Source organism: Symphodus melops, assembly GCF_947650265.1.
Source record: "Symphodus melops genome assembly, chromosome: 3".
NCBI classification, from domain to species: domain Eukaryota; kingdom Metazoa; phylum Chordata; class Actinopteri; order Labriformes; family Labridae; genus Symphodus; species Symphodus melops.
Window position 1 is genome coordinate 17,732,690 of NC_136693.1, and position 24,463 is coordinate 17,757,152.

A 24,463-nucleotide genomic window follows, 5' to 3' on the forward strand; every position below is an offset into this window, starting at 1 on the left:
CCTGACGATGACGGGTGCGAGCGAGAAGGCAAGGTGGTGTGTCAGTCTGTGTCAGAGCGTGTGTGAAACGTTGTCAACAGCGGGAGTGAAAGGCAGCTGAGTTTACAAAACAGAAGAAGGGTTCTCCTCAGCTGGAACTGTGCTAACGCCTTCCAGCCAATCAGGGCCTGTTGCTGTGTGTGCTGTGAATCTGCCCTTTTGTGTTTTGTAGAGTAGGAGAGAGGGACACATACATTAGCGAGAGAGCCAAAGTCCACAGCTTAGTGGACATTTTTTTTCAGTTAAGTTTGAGTAAACCAGATAAGTTATGTAACCGTAACAAAACGTTCTGTTATTAAGAAGTAGATGACAAACAGATTCCAAAGTATAGAGGTAAAAGAAATAGAGTTAAAACCATCAACCAGTCTGCCAGGATTAGTTGTGATGTGTTTAATTTCAACATGTATAACAAGTGATCTTAACCGTGCTTTACAGTCTGGCCAACTCTGCCTGTGTGTTAATACAAGGCAGACAAAAACAGGAAAGGTGAGCTGGCAGTGACGTGTGATTCTTGTTATAAAAAAACAAAACAAAACACTCTGGAGACACAGCTGACTCTATTATTCCAACTGAAATTAGCAGCAACTGGCTGAGAGAGGCAGAAACACTCGGATACGCTTTGAATAACTTCTGCAGCACCACACATCTAAAGTGAGCGCGAGCACATAAACAACTCCGCAGCCACGACAGACTCCGTCTCAGTGTACGACGTAGAATCGCCCCAGCACCAATCATTCAAATGCCGTGTCTTCATTGCACAGAGCGCAGCAACGCGAGGGTCTAACTATTCAGTTTCCATCCTCGTGGGTCAGGGTTCGACTCAGAATCTATTTTCGATTTCAAACAACTCTGGTGTGTTTCTGAATCAGTACATACCTCAGGATCTACTCCAGTCATCTGAGACTGGAATGAACTTCTTGATGCTGCATTTGCCGTCCTACTGAATTAAAGAGCTAGCCTTAGCACTGAGCATAGATCGATTTTTGGAAGTTAGAAATCGATGTGTCATTTGTTGTTTTGCATATTTCAGGACAAACAAAATGTTTGGAGTCACCCTGTTGTTGCGAGGTGCTCATAGACGAGAGGTGTTTGTAAGGAAGTGATTTTAAAGGAGATGTATAAAGATGTTTCCATCCCTTATAGAGAGAGGAGGTTCAGTTTAGTTGGTCCTGCAGACCAGCTGGTCTCCAAATATAGTCGGTCAGACTGCAGAACTGGCTGCGGAACAGAAAAAGACGGAGTTGCAAACAATTCCCGCGGTGGCAAAAAAGCAGTATCACGAGCTGCTGACATTTCAAATCTGCCACCTGCTTTGCTACCAGTGCATTTCAACACTTGGAAAGTATCTGTGCGTTCTCGTCCTCTGGGGATATCCACATAGGGGACGTCCTGGCAGCCTTCAAAATCCCAGTCCAGCGTTAGACTTTAGGGGAGTCCCTTTTGTTATGGCCTTCGTGGGCTGTGTGAAGATGGGGTACTTGTCCCCTGAAGAAGTAGCTTTCTTCTGTCAGATGTCGTTCGTAAAAATCAAAGCAGCACAGCACTCTGCACGTGTCAGCATTTAAGCAAGTTTCCTATCGCTGTTGGAACTTTTCTTACGGTCTTGACTTGCAATTAATTTTATCGCCATGTTTGACTGCAGGCATTCACTGCGTAAGCCACTTTTTTTGATGGTGTCTGACAGCAGTGCCCACATTCGAATGTCATCAAAAAGTTGAATGGAGAACTAATGCTTTGAAATCAGCCGTAGAGAAAAACCGAAATTGAGAACAACCAAATCGTGCCTATATTTATCTCATCAGACGCTGGAGTAAGAAGATTAAGCATGTGAGAACTGTCTGTGTAATCTCTAATTTTTCCTCTGTATACATTAGAGTAGTGGATGTTTTGACGTTATGGGTGCATGTTTGGTCTTTTTTTAAATATATATATTTTTTTTAAATCTTCATGCATCGGTTTTTTTTTTATCTTGTAGTTCTCTCGATGTCAAAAAACTGTATAAATACATGCAGATGCCTCTTGACTATTTCCATCCAACAAACACATCAACATATTTTCCAGCAAGAGCAGAACAGAGCTGGTGATAAATTTAGATTTGTTTTCCTTTCTCCCTGCGCTGCTCACAGTTCAACATATTTGATGCAGTCTTATCTAGTGTTGCAGCGAGTTGAGAAAACAAAAGATACCATGTTTGATTTGTAAATGCAGATGAAGGTTTTTGCACCCATATAACATGAAAGATGTTATACCATACTGTACATGCATGTACATAGACTAATCTCTGCATAGTTCCATGCCGGACTGCTACATCCCAATTGTTGCATTTCTATTTCACTCATGCTGACACGGAGTGCTGACTTAAAGACAGACTTGTACATCCATCGCTGTAGTGAGAATTCAGCAGATGGTAAGGTTGAACCTTAACTGTGTGCTTCCATTCACAGCGAGTTAGAGCTCATTGTGTGCTAAGAGGACACACCTCAGTGAGCTCAGCAGACTGGACCTGCTGCACTGATGCTGCATTGAAACATGTTGAACACACAGCCTCCTGGCAGGCTGCTTTATCCGGAGTATTCAGGTGTCACACGCAGAGGAAACGTGTACAAAATGCTTTGATGTCTCTGACACTGTATTTCCATCGAGAAAATTGGTCCGACCTTTGAACTCTTAGTTTCATTATAATTAATCATTTTGAGAAAGTGGGTTTAGCCACAGTGGGACAGGGTTTATTGTCTTGCTTAGGAAAGCTCAACACCAACTTCACAGTTACTTACAAAACCTAAAATGTATGAAAAAAAAATAGCAAAATAGAGTTTGAGACGTTGATATATCTCATGTAAGCTTCATTTTCTGACACCATGTGTTTGTTTATCATTGTCCTAAAAAAAAAAATCCTTAGCCCAAAATCTGCTATCAGGCCATGCATAGCTTTAATACAACAGCAGCCTGCCAGTTCATAGCAGACTGTGGTGGATGTGTCTCAGCCCTCAGGTTTACGTCACCTTTCAAAAGCCACCAAATTCCCTTCTTAATTTTGGAAGATTTCAAATGTTTAATCAAATTTAGATGACAAACAGGTGTCAAAATAGATATATTTTCGGGCTTCCTATATGCCTTTTGATTGACCTGTGCACGTCTCCCATCAGCCCTGTAAATCACTGTGAATGCCTCTTTCATTATCTGTGTGAACCTTCTCTCTCTCTCTCTCTCTCTCTCTCTCTCTGAAGTAGGCCTCGGCTCTCACTGGTTGCTGCCCTGCAGTCTTTTATCTCTTATTATCTTTTCATAACCAGTAGCCCTGTTATAGGTGAGCTCATCAGTGTGCTGTCGTTTGATCGGACTCTCCCAGCACAGATGTATCACCAAAGAGGAAAGAGCAGGACTCTAATTTGCTCCCCGTTTCATTGAAATGAAACATGGTCGTAAACAAACGACACATGAAGAGAATCAGTGCCGGCTGTGCAGAGGAGGATGGGAGAGGTTTTTTTTTTCTCTCTCTCTCTCTCTCTCTCTCTCTCTCTCTCTCTCTCTCATCATATTGGTTCTTACACAGCATTCAAATTAGCTGTGAGTGTATAGTGTGAATGAGTGTGGAGAGCAGAGCAGCTTTGCTTTGGAAAGCGGGACAAGCTCACAGTGCTCGTGTTGCCACAGTGCACAGATTAATAGGTCAGCTTATCTGAATGTGTGTGTATCTGTCTCCCACGTTGTGTGCCCTCTTCCCATCTGTCTCTCTGTTACAACAGTCAAACTAGGTAGTAGGTAGTAGGCTTTATTATCAAATATGCTCCACGTTAAACATACAGCACAGATGAATTTACATTCCCCTCAACCCACAGTGCAAACCTGCAGTGCATTAAAAAAAAACGCACTAAAGAAACTGCACAAACGTAAAACACGAGGCTTCAAACGCATATCGACACATAACTATTAGAAGTCATCATCTTCTGACCAGGCACAGACATGTTCTATTTGCCACTTAGGTAATTGTGAATCACACCATAGTGTGTGTCGGTGTGTACTCTGCACGCTGTGTTTGCTCTTAAGGCCTTTTCCATCCCACATGACTTTTTACAGCTCCGTTGGCCGGAGGACTCTGAGACAGCTGAGAGGTGTGTGTGTGTTTGTGTTTGTGTTTGTGTGTGTGTGTGTGTGTGTGTGTGTGTGTGTGTCTGAAAAGAGGTCCGAGCATGTGTTTGTGTATACAGGCAGAACAAACCAATCAGTAGACAGGGCTCCAGCTGTACTCGGTGGCAGGCGGTCACAGGTCTAATAATAAGACGCCGGAATCTAAATCCAACCTGTTACATAATTCTTATCGATGGAGGAGAGGTCAGGCACATTGAGAAGAGAAACATCAGCGTTCCATTGTTGTTACATGTTTGGTTCTGTTTCTGTAAAGTCTCTTCTTATCAACACAGTGGACCTTAACCTCACTTTGTTTTTCCTGCCTGAAATATTTTGTTTGCCTTTTCTCAAGCAGTGCTAGTACAGTTGCTATGCGTCTTAATCACCAATGCAAGAGGGAGCAGTACGCAGCGGGAGAAGAAGGATGAAAACACATTCAGATAAAGTTGACGAAAGACCGATTCCTTGTTTTAAAGAGTTGGAGATTTAGGAATGAATTAGTCACGGACCAGAGGGAGATGGGGGGAGGGGGGGGGGACAGAATTGAACGTTGAGCCCAGCTTTAAAGGCTTAATGATTGGTGTACATATTGTTACATAAATCCCCAAAATTACGTTAACCATTTCTACAAAGCTACAGATGCAAAACATTTGAGAGAGTGTCTGGTTTGACTCTAGAGCTTCAGCGTCTTCACTCAGGATAAAAAAAATAAAAATAAAAACAACTCTACGCACCCACCCCCAACCCAGATGACAAGATGACACTCTTTTTTAGTTCTTTTTTTAAGTTCCTTTTTTTTAAAAATTCTTTTAATAAGATCAAACTAGGCCTCAGTTTTGTAACCGACTAGCCATCTGAATGTTGAATGCAGCTTTCTTGTTTCGAGTCTGTGTGTGCATGTAGGAACGCTCTATTCACGCATCACACCCTAAAGAATGACAGAGCTCATCTACACGTACCAAGCCAAAGCTGTTGGGCCCCTTAACTAAATCCTTCATCACTAGTCCTTTGTCCTGCACTACACGTGTGTGTGTGTGTAGCTCTGGGTGTTTTCCGTGCATTTCTCTTTTATGTGTTCGTGGGTTTGTCTTTCCTAGAAAGCACCAATCTGACACCCACTGTGTGGACAGGGGGGTTTGTGTAACCCTCTGCTCCACTGAAGTTGCTCCCTTAATCACTGTCCTACCTCCTTCCCCCCCGCCCCCCCCTTCATCCCTCCAAGCTTCCTTTTCTCATTTGTTCTTTGCTTCCTTCATGGGGCATCACCTTTAACCTAAATCCTCTTGACTGAACCAAGAGCTGGAGCCTTTCCACTCTGGACTGGGAGTAGATCCTAACCACATACAGTAGAACATTCATACTAAGCATCATGTTAAGATGATGGACTCTATGACCTTGAATCCTGACCTTTGTCTCACGGATTTTCCTCAAGGTCTGTTTTTCTTTCCCTCAAACTCTCTCACTGTTGATCAGTCTCTCTCTCTTCGTGTGAGCTTTTCTGATTGAAGCTCATAAATAAAAGGAGTCTGTCACTGAATATCTCTCTCTCTCTCTCTTTCTCTCTCTCTCTCTCTCTCTCTCTCTCGTCGTCGTCCCATTCACCCTCAGCTTATTCAGCCTACAGCTGGCGAACAGACCCCCACTCTCCCTCCCTCCTCATGTTTTGTGTTGGACTGCGCCTCTCTCCACGTGCAGAAAGCAGCTCAAAGGCACGTAGGAGGAGTTCCTTGAGAGGAATGTGCGTGACTGGCTGACTGCAATACGTACACCACGCACACACACACACACACATACACACATGCAGCAGCAGCAGCTCGTAGCTCACGCTTCTGCAGAGCCAGCTGAGAGGGTCTCTGTTCTAGTCAGCCTGGCGCTGGTGGGAGGAGGACAGGCTCTATGTATATGTGTGTATTCTTTCTCCCTCCTGCCTTATAAGGAACATGTTTAAAAAAAAAAAAGCTAAAAAAATATTGAACTAAATGTGTGTGAATAAAATCTAAATGGCAGCAGGAACACGTTTACAGATTTATAGAGCAGGCGGCCTCTCCTACAAGTCGTGTCTTTGCACGTGTGCTATAAAGAAAGGAGGCTGTGATTCTCTGAGCTGCTGTGTGTCAGCAGACCTCCTGGGGGACTCTAGGAGTTTTCTCTTGAGGGGTAAAAGAGCTAGCGAGCTAAAGCAGGCTCTTCAACCTCCTGCTAAAAATACCCCTGCTTTACATCTAAGCTTCAGTGACAACACAAACAGAGCAGGACTCTTGTTAATTCTGTTTTGGCATGAGACTGACAAACCAACGAGACACAGCTGTCATTGAACAGCATTTGAGGAGGGGTCTTTTACATTATTTTCAATGATCTTTCTGAATAGTGAAAACATTCTTCTGTTCACTGTCCTGCCAAGTCCTGGTCACCACACCAGCCCCACCCATCCCCACCCTTGCTAAATGGGTTTCTACTCCTTTCTGTCCTCATGCTCTGCTTGACTTTTAGCTTGTTAATGACTAAACGGCGTCACAGTCATTGTTTCCTCTTGTAATTTGTTGTGTGTTTATGCGTGTGTGTGTGTGTGTGTCAGCTGGGCTTCAACCTCCGCTCAGCTGACATAAAAGTTCTAAATATAATTCTTTAAAGTGGCCAAGCTGGAAAAGTTGTGTCATCCGTCGTCTCCCCCCCACACCCCTTTTCTAAACAAGTCTTTCCAGCCAAAATTAAACAGACGCGTCGCCCTGAGAACAAACGATAACAAAGCCTTCATTTGCATTTGGTGTCAGCCCAGGTGGATTAAAAACATGTTCCCCATGTATCTGTCACAGGACCAAGAAGTTAGCAGTGCCACTGTTTCCTGTCTTTCCTCTCTGTTTTGGTTGAAGTGGTTTGAGAAGGTGTGGCTGACCCCTCTCTTTCTCTGTCTTGCCAGATGCAACCGAGGAGTTTTTCGAGTACGACGCAGAGGAATTTCTGGTGTTCCTGACCTTGCTCATCACCGAGGGAAGGACTCCAGAGTACTCTGTGAAGGGCAGGACTGAGGGGCTGCACTGTCCGCCGGCTCAGTCAGCGATGCCCCCTCTTCACAAGCACGAATGCAGCGACAAACTGCCTCAGGTAGCGCCCGTGCACAAACACACAGCTGCGTACACAACTTGATGTATCTCTGCTCGTGTGTCAACAGAGGAATGTTTGTTCAAAATGTTTTTTCTAGGTTTGCACCATTCAAGTAACAAGCTTTAGAAAAACCGGGATGCAACATTAGTTCTTAAATTCTCTAAATTTATCACAGTTGGATATTTGTGTATTACTGTTACGCTCAGTTGTTTTCACTTCAACCGCAAACTTTATTGGACTACAACAAACTTTAAATATTGTAAAATAAGATAAAAGGCTGAAACATTTGGCTGAGTGTGTGGCTCTCACTGGGTCCCTTCTGCTCGGACCCTGAACTGTCGCTGTCGTTGACATTCACTAACGAGCACTAACCCTCCACCCTCTGTTTGCCGTTGTGTGTGTGTGTGTGTGTGTACGTGTGTGTGTACGTGTCCAGTGTCGGCAGGCGAGGCGAACCCGCTCTGAGGTGATCCTGCTTTGGAGGAACAGCATCCCCATCATGATTGAGGTCATGCTCCTGCCTGACTGTTGCTATGGTGACGAGTGCCCCCCTAGTGACCCCATCAGCGACCCGGTCATCAAACAAGATGCTCTGCTGCTAGAGAGGTGGACCCTGCAGCCAGTTCCAAGACAGTACGTTACACATGCGTTACCTTTTTGGTAAAAGTTTTTCTGTAAAAAAATAAAATAAACAAGTAGAATAAGAGAATTACAAACAGAGTAAAAAGCATCAAATCAGTTCCTGTGATGTGTGGTTAGATCGACTGACTATTAGCTATTATAGTTGTTTTTTGTATTTCTTGCATTCCCCTTCCCTTCTTATGTAAAACGTAGATCTTAGAGCTGTAAAGAGATTTAAATGTACTGTATATATCAAAAACATTACAAGAAAAACAAAAAGGGAAAAAAAAAGGTTTGGCACTCAGAGGGTTAAGTGGCCTCACAAGTTGGCCCACTTTCCCAGTGGCATACATAGCAACAGGGGACACTGTGTTTAAAACATACACATGAAAACACACACACACACACACACACCCTGGAAAGGTTTCAAGGTTTCTTCATTAACCTGACATACTGGCACATTTCCTCCTCTCTGTGTTTTTAATAGAAGCGGTGATCGCTTCATTGAGGAGAAGACACTGCTGTTGGCCGTCCGCTCCTACGTCTTCTTCTCCCAGCTCAGCGCCTGGCTCAGCGCCTCCCATGGCATCGTCCCCAGAAACATCTTGTACAGGTCAGAGATAACACTTACTTAATACTTTGTTACCTGTTAGTTTGAACGTTTTTAACGGAGGAATGTGAAAGTAACCTGATCTGGAGTCATTTTTGTTTTCAAATTCAGATGTGGTTTTAGATTTTTTGTCGTGTGTGGGTTTGAGGAGTGTAATTTAAATATATGGAGCTTCTGACAATTCCTCCATATTTTACAAACTATGTTTCTATCTAATCTCTCTTTGACTCCCTCTGTCAAACAGGATCAGTGCTGCTGATGAAGAGCTGGTGTGGCAGTTTTCCCAGCCACCGTCAGAGCACATTTTCCCCATCCCCAATGTATCCCAGAGTGTCGCACTCCAGGTTCATGTCCAGTCACTCCCCCGCCAACCCACCTACCCCACCCTAGCCTGCAGCATCCACACGGGCCTGCCACCGCTTTACAGCAAGACCTCCACCCTCAGTCCAAACGTCAACCCCCACAGTTGTCTGCCCACCTTCAAAAAGAGCCAGGACCTCAGCAAAGACAACTTCCTTCACAACTCAAACATGTTCAGCAAAACCTCCAATACTTCCGGCCTTGTCCTCAATGGATTACCCATTCCTAACCTTCCCATCAACAACATCCCCATCAACAGCCTTCCACAAACTGTGGTGCCACATCCTTACAGCAAGAAGAGCCAGGAGCCTGCTGAAGATCACTCCTTTCAGAACGGAGGGCTTCCGCAGGTCAGCATCCCCCAAAATCAGGGCTCCCCACTTTTCCACAGATCCTCTCACTCCCCCAAGCCCTCACGCTCCCACTCCCCCTCTCCGCTGCGCACAGGCAAAGCAGGGAAGTGGCTGTATACGGCTCTCAATGGTTCATCTGACCCCACACAAGTGGAGGACCATGGGCCCGGCATCAACAGCAGTGACAAGTCGAAGGCACCTATCCATGAGCCATTGAGAACGTTTAAGAATTTTTCCTTGGCTGAACCGCCCCGCTGCACCTCCCCAAGGCCCTCCGCATCTGAGACAAACCCTCTGATTGGCTCCCTGCTCCAGGAAAGACAGGAAGTCATTGCCCGCATCGCACAGAGGCTCAACTTCTGCGACCCCACAGCCCCGCCCCTCCCTCCTGGCCTTTTTGCTTCCGACAACCCTCCCAAAGCCACGTGGGTCAGTAACCATGACGATATACCTGCCAGTAAGACCAAAGAGCCCGAGGTAGCGCCCCATGAATCTGTGGGACGTGTGTTGCCCAGTCCCTTCAACACACCTGTGACTGACACTTCGTACTGCAAACGGGAAAGCTCCTCCCCTAAACCTGCAGCCTGCAGGAAGCTGAAAATGACAGAGATGAGAGACATGGAGGAGGAGAGAAACCGAGAGATGGAGAGAGCAAAAGAGAAGGAGAGGGGTAGAGACAGCTCTCTGATCGCCCAGGCGGTTCAAGACATTACCAGACTCATTCAGGAGAGACTGTCTGTCCCCTCTCTGTCCCCAAGGCACAGCAGGAGCGGCAGCCCACTGCACCACACGCACACAACAACAATCACACACACGGTGCGCACGTACTCAAACTTATCGCCTGGCCCACAAGCCTCACACACTGCCACCAATGGCTACTCGAACGATCACATGCCAAGCCATGAACCTCACAGAGGCAGCACGCACACCGCTGCCACACACGCGCCCATTTGCACAGACGAGCCCAGAGTCGACCCGGGGTCAGAATGCCATTCACCCCGGTCCCAAAACGGTGCTCACTTTACACTTGAAGAACCCTCATTGAAAGACCAGCCTCAAGTCCAGACTGGTCTGTGTTTACGAACTAACCCACACGAAAAACTCAGAGTCAGAACACCTAGCAGCCATGAAACCCCCCCTAGCCCCCCTGTCTTTGAGAACAGCCTAAGGAATACCCACATCTTTAGTTGGACTTGCAATGATGCCAGCCCAGCTGGGAACTGTAACTCAAGCCACAACCACAGCAAGCCTCAGCCTCAGTATCAGATGCAGATGCAGACATGTGCACCAGCCCAAGCGTCTGCGCTGCAGGATGAGAACCAGGCACCCTGTGACTCTGGATGCTCCGGCACCTCAAGTCCAGACATGACCCCTCCGTCAACTGTCCTGGTAAGAGACCCCTCCCCTCCTCCCTCCATGTCTCTTATGTTAAGGATCGATAACCCATTTGATAGTCTACAATTATTCAAGTTGCCATGATTACATCATGCTTGGTTTCACTGCATCTCTGGAAGACAAATGTTTAACATTGTGGAAATTATCTGTACTGTTTAAATCGTGTCAGATTAGAAGATAAAGTAAGTAAGTCTTTATTTATAAACTTTATTTTTAAGGTGCTTCACAAATGCAAAAAGTAAAAAACGGTAAAACATACACAACGAAAGAAAAATAAACAGATAAATAAAAACATGCAAAAAAGAAAAAGAGGCCACTTTGAATGTCTGTACTTAAAAATATGAAGTGAGAGCGTCCAGCCAGTTAGCATAGTTTAGACGGGGAGACTTCAGCATAGTGAAGACTGGAAAGAGCTCGTTTTACTCTGTACACAGGTAATAAATGCTTAGCTAAGCTAACACCCAGCTGGCCTCATACTTGTGTTATGTTTTGTAGTGATATATTGTTTTAGAACTCTGGATTATCAGGATAAGTGTGTATGTAAAGACATCTGAAACTTGAAGGAACTTCTTCATTAATTCACATCATTTTAATTGGACTCTTGTTTGGAGCGGGTGATCGTCAAAATCCAAGAAAACAGAGCATGATTTTTGAATAACGTGATGCGTTTCGTAAAAGATTGTTTCAGTTTACCTTCAAACGTTGAAATCTCTCCCTCTCTGTGCTCCAGCGAGCTCACAGCCCCTCCCCCCTACGTCCCTGCAACAGCTGGAAGAAACACAATCGCCACTCATTAGACGCCACAGCAACCAAGGCCTTCCACCCCTGTACAGGCCTGCCTCTGCTCTCCAGCCCTGTAAGGAGGAAACACACACACACACACACACACACACACACACTCTCTCTCACAAACACTCATCCACATTGTGTAACTGGCAGCCATTGTCAGTTTCTGCTTTGTGCATTTGTTAAGAATTCACACGCAGGCTAACAGGCACACTTGAGCACTTACTGACTCAGGCGTCACTGGTGTCAGTGCGGCTGTGTTTACCATAACACAGCACTCGCTCCCCTTTTTCTCTAACGCCATCCGAGGCATTACTCACAGTACTTTCACCAGCGTGAGAGGAGGATCTGTGAATGTTTGCCGTAAAGACACTCTGGAAATCTCTGGCAGGTGTTTTTATTGCCGCCTGGCGGCTGAAGTGTTGCTAAGGTTAGTGTATACACAGGAACACACAGGAACACACACACACACACACACACACACACACAAACAGGCAGTAAGTGAGTAAGGCATGTGAGTCAGCTGTGCCTCATCGGCAACTTGTTTCACAGAGTTAGTCAGTCACACTTGATCATCGCAGCTTCCCGTCTTCTGTACATTCTCACTCACAGTTCTAAACGCACTCAGTCACCCCAATATACAAGCTCCCGTCACAATCCAACACTGTATGATTTATTTTTTCATTTAACACGAGATCAAATCATAATATATTTATTGAAAATATATGAATATATAGTGAGATTTAAAGGCTTTACTTCCTGTCATTGAATGCATAGCGTTGACTTTGCGTACACTGATGATACTTCCCTCTTGCCAGTCTGAGATTTCCAGAACAAGCGTTGTCATCCGAGCTCTAACAAGTGACGCTCATGTTCTGTGTGCTGCAGGTTCCTCAGAGGAAAAATCAAACTGGCTATTTTGACCTTGACACCTCTCTGGTTGGCTGTAAGGGTTTGCCTTGGGCCTCTGGGAAAAGGTACGTTCATCCTCCTCACCTGTGCTGTGTGCGTTACTGTCGTGAAGCAGTCTGCGACCAGAGTTTATCTAGGAAACTGTCAGGATACTTCCACAGCTTGAATGCAGTCTGACTAACTGTTAAAAAAGGACAAAGGATTATTTGTTTTCATTTGCCTCCCACGTCATCTGTTTATTGTGTTGCCATCTGGATCGAGTTACTCATATTGTGCATCATAATTTAGAAACCTGTTTGTTTTTCTCACTTTGCAACATTTCAGCTGTTACTATGCCTCATCTGCCAGCAAGGCAAACTTTGTTTGGGTGGCTTTTTGATGTTCTTTTTTGTAGTACATTGTCAGTATTTTTCAAGCTATCCAAAGTTATGACACATTTATTTAAAGAAGATTTAGCACGTCTGCTGTTTTTCTCTCATAAAGTGCTTTTAAAAAAAAAATTTGATCAACACCGAAGTAATGTGTGCGTGTTAAGAGATCACACAGTAAACGTATTGTTCTGAATGGCGAGGTGAGGTCAGCCCTGTTCTGCAGACTCTTCCTCTCACGCTGCCACCTGCTGAAGCTCTGCTGTACTGTGACTGCTCCTACAATCACACACATTCTGCTCAAAATGGCAGACAGTGCTGAATTGGCTACAAATACATTGAGCTTCATGGCACTGCCTACACACAGCGGGCGTAGGTGGTAACTCAGTGTTGCTTCAGATAAAGCAGATGTTACAAGATTTGAGCATGTGAGGTGGAAATTCACCGTACGATCTGTGGCCAGTTTAGATGATGTCATTTATTTATTTTTTATCAATTATTTCTAAGTTTTATTCTTCAAGATTTGGGTCATTAAAACATTCAAACAACTTCATGCATGTCTGTTTTGACAGAATCTTTGTTATGATGCCTGTTTTTAGTCATCAATGTGTGATCATGAAACATTTTCAGGTTGTCTGATTGTTTGTGCGAAAATGAAATTCAATCCGACCCTGGACTCAGATATTTGCAGGCGATGCTCTCCATTTAAAACAAGCTGAATAAGTGTGCACGTTTGAACCCTTTAGGGTGTGTCCAAAAAGAGAGGGGTACACCGATGAGTCGCAGCAGCTGTTCAGTGCCAGCGCTCCACCTGCCAGTCTCAGTCTGCTCGGAAACTTTGAGGTAAAAATCAAATAAAATCTCAGAATCGTGCCTCTACTTCAGATTTGTTTTCAATACTTCTTTTTTTCTGTCCCTCAAACCGATTTCTGTGCTTTGATCATTCAGAGTGAACAAAATGCTCACACTGGAGTCATTACTAAATCTGACAACGTTTTCAAAGTCTCTCAATTTTTTGGAGTCTCTGTCCTAGAAGTTTAAAAAGTGAACCGTGTTTCTTCTAGGAGTGTGTACTGAACAATCGCCTGGAGCCTTTAGGGATGGTCGAGGGTTTCACAGCTGAGGTCGGGGCCAGCGGGTCCTTCTGCCCCAGTCACCTGACCTTACCTGTAGATGTGTCATTCTACAGTGTCTCCGATGACAACGCTCCATCACCATATATGGTAAGATCACTTTTTGACAATTAGTTGATCAGTCATTTATTTTTCCTCTCAGTCTGTATGATTGGACCTTAAGATGAAAGTTGCTCATACACACGTGAGCTCCCATTTATATTACCTTGTTAAAGTTTCTGTGAGCAGTGATGTCACTGCAGCAAATATGAGACATTAAGGCAGCAAAACAAAACAAAAAAAGTTTTTTTCTGTTATAAGTTGACAGGGCAGAGGAAAGTCAAGAGGACTGACACACTTTTAGCATCTGAAATAAAATATTGTTAAGCTCCCTGAAACAAAAGAATTCAGATGTTGCTTCTGGAAACACACAGCTCATGAGAATTCATGAAAGATAGATTGATAAGACTGTCCATAATACTTTTATCCCAAAAAAAAGCACTGAGCAGAGAAAGGTAGAGAAAGAATACAAAGGTCAAGTGGGGTGAATAATATCTCTAATGTGGAAGTTATCGACCAGTTAGACTCTTGTGCTGTAGTGGTGAACTCTCTGCAAAGATTTTTGCCTTAATAGTTAACAGCGTCGTACCTTTATTCATTCTGACCAGGTCAGGTTTCGTAAAGTGCAGGACCTCTTCAGATCAAAGACCTAAACACCCCGATAGCTGCTCTTTCTCGAGATGATGAAAAAGCTGTTGATCCTGTTTGCTGGAGCTATTTATAGTTTCCTCTAAAAAAAAACATGGATGCATTAAAGTTCATATTTAAACAGCCAAAATCTAAAGTAACATCTTACAGTTTGAGATCTACCTTCCTGGTAGGTCATGAAACAGAATGGGGTGACCCACTATCACCACTTCACAGTGGAATAAATTAAACTCGAACAAATGTAAGGTCTAAGTTCTGCTATAAAAGTGTCTTTCAAAGCTGAGATGGTTTGGGACCCACTGGAATTCCCAAATAATTTTGAACCCAGGACTTGAAGGCATTATATCTATTCATTTTGACCCGGCATTACATTGCATTACAACATTACAACTGAGGAAGATTGTGTACTTTGCTCACTTTAAATAAACTTGCTCTATGGGAGCTGATCAGCGTGCAGTTAGTACATGTCTTGTCCTTGCCTGGATGTACACACACTAGTTTTCTCTTTTTGGAGAGTCCAAACAGGTATTTACTCCGAACTGAACTACCTTGTTCTGTACTTTCAGCACTCTAGATACAATGATAAGTCAATTCATTTAGGAAAATGGGAACATAGCACGGCTGAAATAGATAATAGAGGACTGAGACTTCCTAACATGAGACTATCAGGAGGCCTTCCAGGGTATGCAGATAGTATCTCTTCTTGTAAATAGAGAAAATAGGCCTGCGTGGTAAGATCTGGAGGATGAACTGAATGCCCCTGTTAAGGCTGTAGACTATTGAAACCAATGTCCTAGGACTATTACCCAAAACCCAAATAATCCCTCACATTAGGAATATCTGGCTTCATACTCAAAAGAAAGAAGGATCATCTCCCTTCTTTATAGGATCAGCTTCAATTTAAAAGAACCCAAAACTGAACATAGGAGGGGAAGATTTTCTTCTGGAAGGAGTGGCCCTCTTAAGGGGATTGAGAACATTGAATGTCTATCATAAAAGTATTTTTAGAACATTTGAGGAACTGAAAGAAATCTACAACCTTCATAGCACAGATTTCTGTCAGCATATCTGGAGATTTCAATAATGAATGAAGTTACACCACTGTCACTGTGCATTAAGGGCTTAGGGAGACACATCGCTTCTGCTGTGGTGGGATCACTGCGGGTGTCTAATAGTCCTGAAAATACCTGCAACCCCACTATTATGAATCAGAATTTTAAATGATATGACACTGCTTGAAAAAAAATCATCGTTATTTGACTGCAGTCTGTGCATCATCACAACACAAACTGTGGCTAAACAAGTTGACACGTGAACACACTAACATGAGAACACACCTCACTCCAAACTGATTCACTCGTTAGGGTCTTATTTTTTTAAATCTTACAAGAAGAAAAACCTTATCCTCTTTGTCAGTAAAATAAATGCAGGCCAAATGCAGTCAGTGCTCGAGTCCAGGTCAGAGTCATCAGTGCACGAGTCACTCAAGTCCAAGTCCTGGATTCAATATCATTTGAACCGTTTGTTGTGTGTTTTCTCACAGGGTGTGATAAACCTGGAGTCCCTGGGGAAAAGGGGATACCGTGTACCTCCATCAGGAACCATTCAAGTGGTAAGGAAACATAAACACAGTGAAAATGTCCTGAAACAATTTATATTTTTGCATCACTGAATACACAATGCTGAGAACAAAGACTAAACAGTAAAAGAGGGAAAGAGAGTCCCCTAGTGGTTTTAATAGGGATTTATTGTTTTACATTCTCATTCTCTCTCTCTCTCTCTCTCTCTCTCTTATTTATGCTGACCTCTTAATAAGCCGAGCATTTCCTGTGTATACCTTAAAAAAACATTTTTAGGATGTTAAGTACAGTGGGATGTTGACTTTATTTATTTATAACAGCCTCTACTGTTCTGCTGTGTCTGCATCGACTTTGGAAATCTGTCTCATTCTTGCTGTCTTGTTTTCCATCCAGACCTTATTCAATCCCAACAAGACAGTGGTGAAGATGTTTGTTGTGATGTATGATCTACGAGCCATGCCAGCCGGACACCAGACCTTCCTTCGCCAGAGGACCTTCTCTGTTCCCGTCCGCCGTGACACAAACAGTCAGACCAGCAGGAAGGCACTTAGCCACGGACGCACCTTACGCTACCTCGTTCATCTGAGGTCAGTTGGCTGTCGTTTGTCTCGAGGACACCATTAAGACTGGAATATATCCTTTTTCGAGATCCTGTTTGCCCTCCATTATTCATTGTTCCTGTTTTTTTTTTCTCTCCCTCTCTAATCACGACCAGGTTCCAGAGTTCGAAGTCTGGGAAGATCTACCTCCACAGGGACATCCGTTTGCTGTTTTCCAGGAAGTCCATGGAGGTGGACAGCGGTGCTGCCTACGAGCTCCAGTCCTTCACAGAGTCTCCTATTGACCCACCGTTCTCTCCCCGCTGCTGAGACCCGACTTCCTCGCTCCCTCTGCCCCTGCAGGCCGTGAGCGTATTATCAATCACACCTAAATGCCAGCGATAGACTTTGACTCAGCCAGTGGCTAGATGAAAAGGCTAAAAAAAAAAAAAGCAGTGACTTATGGACAGCTATCAACAAGACTCACCAGACCTGTACCCAAAATGTTAAGTTTCCTCCCTTCTGTCACCCAGGAATGACAAAGAGGCTAGGGGACTCATCAGAAATAAACGTTCTCTGTTAAAATAAGAGAGTTTGGTTCGAAAGTCAAACAGTAATGTTTCAGATTGTATTCTCCTGGTGAAGAAGTGCAGATATGATAGAAAACAATTTTTTTTCCTGCTGTGAGTGTGGACCCTCCAACGTCTGGCAAAAAAGTCTCTACAAAAGCAGAGTGCAGGTCACATTAATCTGTACGCTCAAAATCAAATTATTAATTGGAGGTTTTATTGACACAGTGAATAAATGATCTAAATGAGTGTCTTTATAAATCAATACCAGGCCCTTTAAATAGTAACCTCTTTAGTTTCAAATCTTTGAAGATCTAATTGATTGAAGTGAAAGTACAGTCGGCTTTGTTCCTGTGATTCCTGAGCTGGGAGCAGAGGGAGTGCACATGGAAGAGGAAGACTGGTGCAGCGTCATGCCCTCATCCAAAAAAAAAAAAGAACATGTACCACGGACCACTAAAGAAGTCAAACAAGCAATCAAGCTCGATTCAACTGAAAGCATCATAGCAGATCATCAGGAGTACACTGTGGATCTATTTTTCTCATTATAACTGGAAATGAAACAGAAAATAGTCATATTCTAATACTTTTGTACTGTTACAGAACCACTTTATTGGAAGTGTTGCAATAGGAAGAGTAACCTTAGTACAGTGTTTACACATTCACTTTCAGTTTACTTAACCATCAGTTTATTTAATATTTAAATTAATATTTCAGTTACTACTTGTGACGTCTGTCATGCTAAGATGATGTAGTGCAAACTGTATATCATAGTATGTATTTTTGACATTAATATTCAAATCTGAAAAAAATATATATGAATATATCTTCTAAAGCTTCTCCGTCTCTCTTTGTTGTGATTTCCCCATCATGTTTCCTGTTCATCACCTCTGCATAGAGTCACACTGGAAGCGAATTGTTCATGAAAAAAAACAACTTTCTTTTGATAATAATAAAGGTTTCTACACTACCAAAAAAAAAAAAGCTAACAAGGAATCAGGAGTGGTTATATAAATGTCAGAACATTCCTCACTGTGCTCATATGACTGTAGTAATGAGCTTGGTGTGACAGCTGATAAACTGCAAATGACCTTCATATAAAACACCCACAAATGCACTTACTTTTTCTTTAACTTACATTAAGTTCTGTTTGTTTTCTTTGTACATAGTTTTTATACACATGTAAGAGTGCTCATCTCTGCAAATCAAATCATTGATACTCATTACAAGCAACCTACTTTAATACATTATAAAAGCAAATGGGCCATGCAAGACAATTTAAACTAGCTATTACTGAATCAAATGATAGAGGGGCAGTTCTTCTGATAAAAATTGTGTGTGTGTGTGTATATATATGTATATATATATACATATATATATACATATATATATATATATATATATATATATATATATACAGTATATTATTAAGGTTTATTCTCTGATGGGCCCACTGCCCAACAGAACTGTACTACTGCTTAATATGTAAATTATATACTGTAATCTGAAATTTGTTTCAGATTATATATTTAACCAAAGTCCTGTAATTTTGGTCTGAGCAGCATTAGCAGCTGAGATTAAGAGTTAGGCAAAAGATGTTTCACTATTTATTTAATTAAGATCTAAACAGACTAAGGTCATCACACAATATTTGAACTGATCTCTCCATCAATGTTCTTCTGCATATTTGGAGCCAGGCCACAGTGGCAGCTGACTAAGCACATTGCCCATTAATAGTAAGGATTTATTACTTAGATCCTTACTAACACCCAGGAGTCTTAATTTAAGAACAGAAGATGCATGTAGAAAAGAAGAGCAGTACATTATATGATTGTCCCAAAATATAAAGTCCCTTGGAAGAAAATCACTACCCTAGTATTTCAATATTATGCAATTGTGGTAGTAATTACTATTGCACAACTCTGTGCAGCTGCAATCAGCAGGTGTCCTGTTCAAACAGGCTGTGACACCTGTAACAGCCCAGCTATTTATAACAGTCAGCTCACAATTATGGGCTTCTGCAGCATACACACACAAAGCTGCTAATAGGTAATGGTCATGAAGATTCAATTAATCTGATCAGCCTCAATAGGCTTTATTTAATACGGTTGCCCTAAAAGAACGTCTTTATAATGCTTTGCCGTCTATGATAGCATATCGCACAGCAACCGCTGATGTCTCAGTCTCCCTCAAAGCAAGCAGCATTATGAAACACTGTTAATATGAGGAAACATTAAATGAACTGCAGTGCATTCTTCTTGATCCAGATTTAAGGATTATTTGACTAAAATCTGGATTTGTGTTGCAGCACATGGGTCTAACAGCTGATCAGCATGTTACGTCATGTAAATCCGATCCCAGCTCACTGTGTGCGCGCGCATGGTAGAACAGAAGTGCCCGAACGTGAGCGCGCTTGGTGTCTCCGCATGTGACGTAGTACTTCTTGTGCGGGAGTGCGCGCAACACTCGTATGGGTACGGAAAGTCAGAGCAGGGGATTTGTGGATCACTTGTCAACTAGTGGGAAATCTCTGCTCTGATTTTGTAGGATACCGGAGACATGTCGGGGGATAACGAAGAAACGCAAACTGCAGAGGAGACCTCGATGGACGAGAAGGTAACGGAGATACGTGTTAGCAGTTTAGCACCAGCTGGTAGCGCCGTTGACTTTGTTGAAGCTAGCTACATTATGTAGCTTAGCCTCTTCGCCCCGCGCTCGTCATTGTTGACATATCTGGAAAAGCCTGCTCAAGAGCTGTGGCGAGAAAAAAAGACTGCGTTTGGTCAAGCGTCATGGCAACATTGCTTTCCCGATTAGCTGGCCCGCCACTGCAAAAAATAAAACCGAGAAGATCTCAGCTGGTTGGTGTGAATGTCAGAGGTGCTGAGAACTGATGTTAGCAGCTAAGCTAACTGTCATGACATTCACACACACACACACACAACCATTAGCTCACTTTAGCCTAGCAAAACCAGACGCTTGCTTCACAGTGGTATGGGTTGGGTAGGGTGACGTTTTAATCTTGAAAGTGTTGCAGTTTTGCGTGCTAGTCATGACACAGCTAACGCCATTAGCTACAACGCAACCTGTCTGCTATTTGTTGTCGGTTAGACCGCTGCACAGCCCACGTACCCCGGTACAGATCGACTCTCCAGAGGCTACTGTGCGTGGGATGTCGAGCTTATTGGTAAGGTCTATGTAAAACCACAGTATTTAGAGTCTGCACTGCTACGCAAATAAAAACGTTAATAGATTATCTGGCTACCATAAATTGCTATTTTAGCACTTCTTAATAAGCGTTATGTTGCTATATCAAGGCATGTGCTAACCATAGATCTAACGTGGACAGATCACCGCAGTACAATCAGCTGACGGGGGCTGAAGGCACTTGATGAATGTATTCTCTTGATGTCCAGTATGTTGTTGTTTTTTTTTGTTTTTTAGCCAATCGCCTCCCCATCATCTCGATGAATCGTGCCTCTGCTTGTTTTTTCAGGAGGTTCAGGACAAGGTGATCAGTCCTGAGAAAGCAGAGGAGGCCAAACTAAAGTCCAGATACCCAAATTTAGGACTCAAACCTGGAGGCTCTGATCTGCTTCGTAAACGCCTCCAGAAGGGGGTGAGTTATCTTTTTTGTGATTGTCTACAAAACATTCAGAGTTCACTAAAGTTACTGCTAAATCCACTGTGTTTGTTTTTTTTGTTTTTTTTAATACCTTAACAAATGCAGTTAAGCAAATGTTAATTTATAGTCACCTTTTAAGGAGCATGCCCTTTTATAAGTGATGACAGACTACATTTTAAATTACAACACTGTAAAAACTGAACGGTTTGTACTGTGTGAAGGTAGGATTTATTAGAGCGATGTTTGTGTGAGCAAGGTGTGGTTTACCTCACCAGTGTTTAATAACACTGTGTCCATGTACTTTAACATGATTTACATCATCACAGTGCTGGAAAAGATTAATTTTCACACGATTAAATATGTAGACATTATTTTGGATGGTCATTTAGCAGGTAAACATACCAGAAAACTACTTGCTGCCTTTACTGTGAACAATAGATGACTGTTCATGAGAAATACACTCTAGGTCGAGAATCACTTCAGGTTTTTGTTGGAACTAGTTATCAAAAAAAGCCATTTTTATATATATTTATATATATACATGGTGAAATTGTGTTTTAAGTCTCAAGCGTCCCTCATTGTATGCAGGACCTGAACTGATTCAATCAATTCTATTTTGTTTATATAACACCAAATCATATCAAACGTTATCTTGGGATACTTTATTAAAAAAAAGCATGTCTGCTGTTCTTTTATATATATATATATATATATATATATATATATATATATATATATATATATATATATTCTTAAAAGAGATGCAACATAAAACCACCATGAACAAGCACTTTTTTATTTGGCAACAGGGACAAAACCACAAGTTTCTTCAAACTGGAGAAAACCTTGAGCACAACCAGACTCCTGTTGAATCTGTGACAGGATGAGCACAGGCAGTGAGAGGGAGACAAACAAAGAGAGCAATAACAACAACAAGCATACTGACTGAAAGTCTTTACAATAACCCAACATAAAAAGACTAAAATCAGTTTAACATTTTTAAGAACAGTTTACTGCATGTCCTCCTGACATTATAATTACAAACATACATTGGGACATGAATACATCCAAAGAGAGAGAGAGAGAGAAAGGGTCAATGGGACTAACACTGATCAAGAACACTACAGTTTCCTCAAAATAAGATCCCATATTTAAATTTCCCATTTTGCTTATTTTTATTTCATTAATTGATTGAATGTCAACAGTTTTATTCTTTACATTTTTCATCGGACAAAGTTTGAAATGGTTTTTTTTTTTCTCTCATTTCTGCCTCTCTACAGCAAAAGTACTTTGACTCTGGGGACTACAACATGGCTAAAGCAAAGATAAAGAACAAGCAGTTGCCGACAGCTGCACCAGAGAAGACCGAGATCACAGGGGACCACATCCCCACCCCCCAGGACCTGCCCCAGAGGAAACCTTCTCTGGTAGCCAGCAAACTTGCAGGCTGATGTCCACACAGCCCCTCTAAAATGCCCCCCTTCCACCCTTTCCCCCCCAGTTCTAACCCTTCCACTCAAGTCTCAAAGCTGTAACATTACCTCTCCTGCCCCTCACACTACTACCCGTCCCTTCCTCTCAAGCCTGGACCCTGCGCCCAACCTTACACAATCCCACCCCACGCCTAGAAGCACCCAAGCAGACCTTTTCTTTTAGTTTTCACCTCATCTGGCCATGTCTCTACTACCTCCCAGAGACTTACAGCCCCTTTGTCATTGTCCTTTTACTGTCCCATGTTCTGTTTTTTTATTCTCCTCTTTACTTCCTTGTAAGATACTCATAAAGACAGAACATCCGTGTGAGTGTCATTAGCAGACTAGACACCTCTTTTATGACCTCCTTGATTACTGGCTGAAGAGAAGAGTGAGCAGAAGAAGCTGTGTCTTGTATGGTTGAAGGGATTTAGTAAGGCCACCAGGATCCCTCTGTTGGGAAGTTTGTGTAAATATATATAATTCCTTTTGTTTGGCACAAGGGCAGACATCAGCCTTTTAGAATGTTTAATCAGACATCAGACTTGTATTATTCACTGTATGTCCTTACTCTAAATTTTGCTGTCAATATGCTTGAGTGATTGACTAAATATAGTAATCCAGAGGCCAAGCTCAGTTTTGTAAACGCTTTGATTGTGAATCGGGGGTGGGGGGAGGTCTGCGAGAGGACCACACGGTAAAGGAGAAAACTGCTTCGTATGGATCTGCATGTGTGACGCAAATGATTCTCAATGAGCTCCATTTTAATTCCTCAAAGTGCACTGAGCACAGATATGTAAACACACAGATTCTTAAAAAAACAAAAAAAAAAGCTCAGGTGCATCGTCACACTGGGTGTCATCATGTACCACGTGCTTACAAGACATTAAAACTATGAAGTGTTCTACTTTTTAAATAAAAGACAGAGGAAGGGAGGGTGTTGTCTCAATTTGAACTGCGTCGTTGACATGGAACACTGTATTTGTGGTGTGTTGAGCTTTTTAGCCTCAGATGACGACACTGTCTCTTCTCAGGCCAAATAAAAGTCTGTGGTTCCAAGTTGTTATGAATGAATGATCATGCTTAAAAAGAGGACTGTATGGGAGCTGTGAATAGAGACCAGGCTTTGTGTCCTGTATTCGGTGTGATTAGACTTATTCATGGTAAAACTTTACTGGGAACACATTTGGCACTGGGAACAAAAAAAGTGTTGAAAGTTGATTTAAAAAAAAAAAAAAGAAGAAGAAGATCTTAGCTATTTAAAGTGCTTATCCAGTGTTTAAACTGACTGGATGCAGGTTTAGCTGTGATGTGGTAAATCTAAGCTAGCACTACATCGGTCTGAGCTGTGCATGTATATGGCTGCCCTGCTGTCACTTTGTGCCATTTTGTTTTGTAAATAAAATAGTTTTGCACAAATCTTGAAATTCTGTGTGGTGTTTTTAACATGAAATAGTTTAATTTAACACTAACTCGTATTAATAAACCTAACCAGCTACTGTGAGGAGATTAGATGTACATTTACATTTCACAATGTTCCATTTATACCTAAACCCAGATATTTGGACAATGTTTAATGTAATTAATTAATAAAAAAACAACTTCTTTTAAAGTGGAAAGAAACGAGAAAGAAGAACTAACAGAGGGACCTCTTCCAGCCACAAAGCAGTTAACCAGTGCTACAAGATTATCTATCTTTATTTGTAAAGTGCCAATTCACAACTTGTTATCTTGAGACACTGAAGAGCACGTAAAGACCTTACTCATAAGAATCATAAAATACAACATGTGATGGAAAAACTGGCCATTGTGCCAATGGGTGGTATACACATGAGGTTTGCCTTGATGTTGAGAGTGGCGTGAGAGATGTGGGAAAGACGAATCATCCAAGCAAAAGTCAAATCAAGTTTATATAGCACATTTAAAAAGAGCTTCAGCTGACTAAAAGTGCTTAACATGCACACCACCCGATACCTATACTAGAAATAGTCAGGGACTCGAATTATCAAGAGGGTAAGAAACAACCATTTTAATAAATACAAATCATCAAAAGGGTAAGAAACAATCATTCTCATAAGTAAAGTAAGTCATGGACTTGGACCCATGGGATAAGAGTCAGGGACTGAATAAGGAAAGGATCAGGGACCCAAAAGAAAGAGTCAGGGACTCCTAAGAATCATGAAA

At 42.4% G+C, this 24,463-nt stretch overlaps 2 protein-coding genes across 3 annotated transcripts in view; both read left to right on the plus strand.

Annotated features, from left to right (window-relative positions):
* Nucleotides 1–18,017, plus strand: part of atosa (atos homolog A) — a 28,517-nt gene extending 10,500 nt beyond the window's left edge. Inside the window, exons 2-12 of the mRNA XM_079340066.1 lie at nucleotides 7,085–7,269; nucleotides 7,706–7,902; nucleotides 8,378–8,503; nucleotides 8,745–10,602; nucleotides 11,339–11,464; nucleotides 12,283–12,371; nucleotides 13,421–13,517; nucleotides 13,739–13,897; nucleotides 16,038–16,106; nucleotides 16,468–16,661; nucleotides 16,790–18,017. Of these exons, the coding sequence (XP_079196192.1) occupies nucleotides 7,085–7,269; nucleotides 7,706–7,902; nucleotides 8,378–8,503; nucleotides 8,745–10,602; nucleotides 11,339–11,464; nucleotides 12,283–12,371; nucleotides 13,421–13,517; nucleotides 13,739–13,897; nucleotides 16,038–16,106; nucleotides 16,468–16,661; nucleotides 16,790–16,943 (3,254 nt within the window). The 3' untranslated portion in view covers nucleotides 16,944–18,017. The remainder of the gene's footprint in view (nucleotides 1–7,084; nucleotides 7,270–7,705; nucleotides 7,903–8,377; nucleotides 8,504–8,744; nucleotides 10,603–11,338; nucleotides 11,465–12,282; nucleotides 12,372–13,420; nucleotides 13,518–13,738; nucleotides 13,898–16,037; nucleotides 16,107–16,467; nucleotides 16,662–16,789) is intronic.
* A 1,572-nt stretch (nucleotides 18,018–19,589) lies between these two features.
* Nucleotides 19,590–23,706, plus strand: arpp19a (cAMP-regulated phosphoprotein 19a). 2 transcript variants are annotated; one of them, XM_079339128.1, is made up of 3 exons: nucleotides 19,590–19,798; nucleotides 20,682–20,801; nucleotides 22,088–23,706. In XM_079339128.1, the coding sequence occupies exons 1-3, from the start codon at nucleotides 19,742–19,744 to the stop codon at nucleotides 22,256–22,258; spliced, it is 348 nt and encodes a 115-aa protein (XP_079195254.1). In that variant the 5' UTR covers nucleotides 19,590–19,741; the 3' UTR covers nucleotides 22,259–23,706. The 2 variants fall into 2 exon arrangements, with proteins under 2 accessions (XP_079195254.1, XP_079195253.1); XM_079339127.1 differs by having other exon boundaries at nucleotides 19,594–19,798; nucleotides 20,679–20,801.
* Nucleotides 23,707–24,463: the final 757 nt, after the last annotated feature.

What these genes read in the sequence shown, in the direction of transcription:
- arpp19a (XM_079339127.1), top strand. Translation starts at nt 19,742, where the DNA reads ATGTCGGGGGATAACGAAGAAACGCAAACTGCAGAGGAGACCTCGATG. An exon ending in AGACCTCGATGGACGAGAAG is followed by an intron (nt 19,799 to 20,678) that starts GTAACGGAGATA and finishes TTGTTTTTTCAG; the next exon opens with GAGGTTCAGGACAAGGTGAT. An exon ending in GTAAACGCCTCCAGAAGGGG is followed by an intron (nt 20,802 to 22,087) that starts GTGAGTTATCTT and finishes GCCTCTCTACAG; the next exon opens with CAAAAGTACTTTGACTCTGG.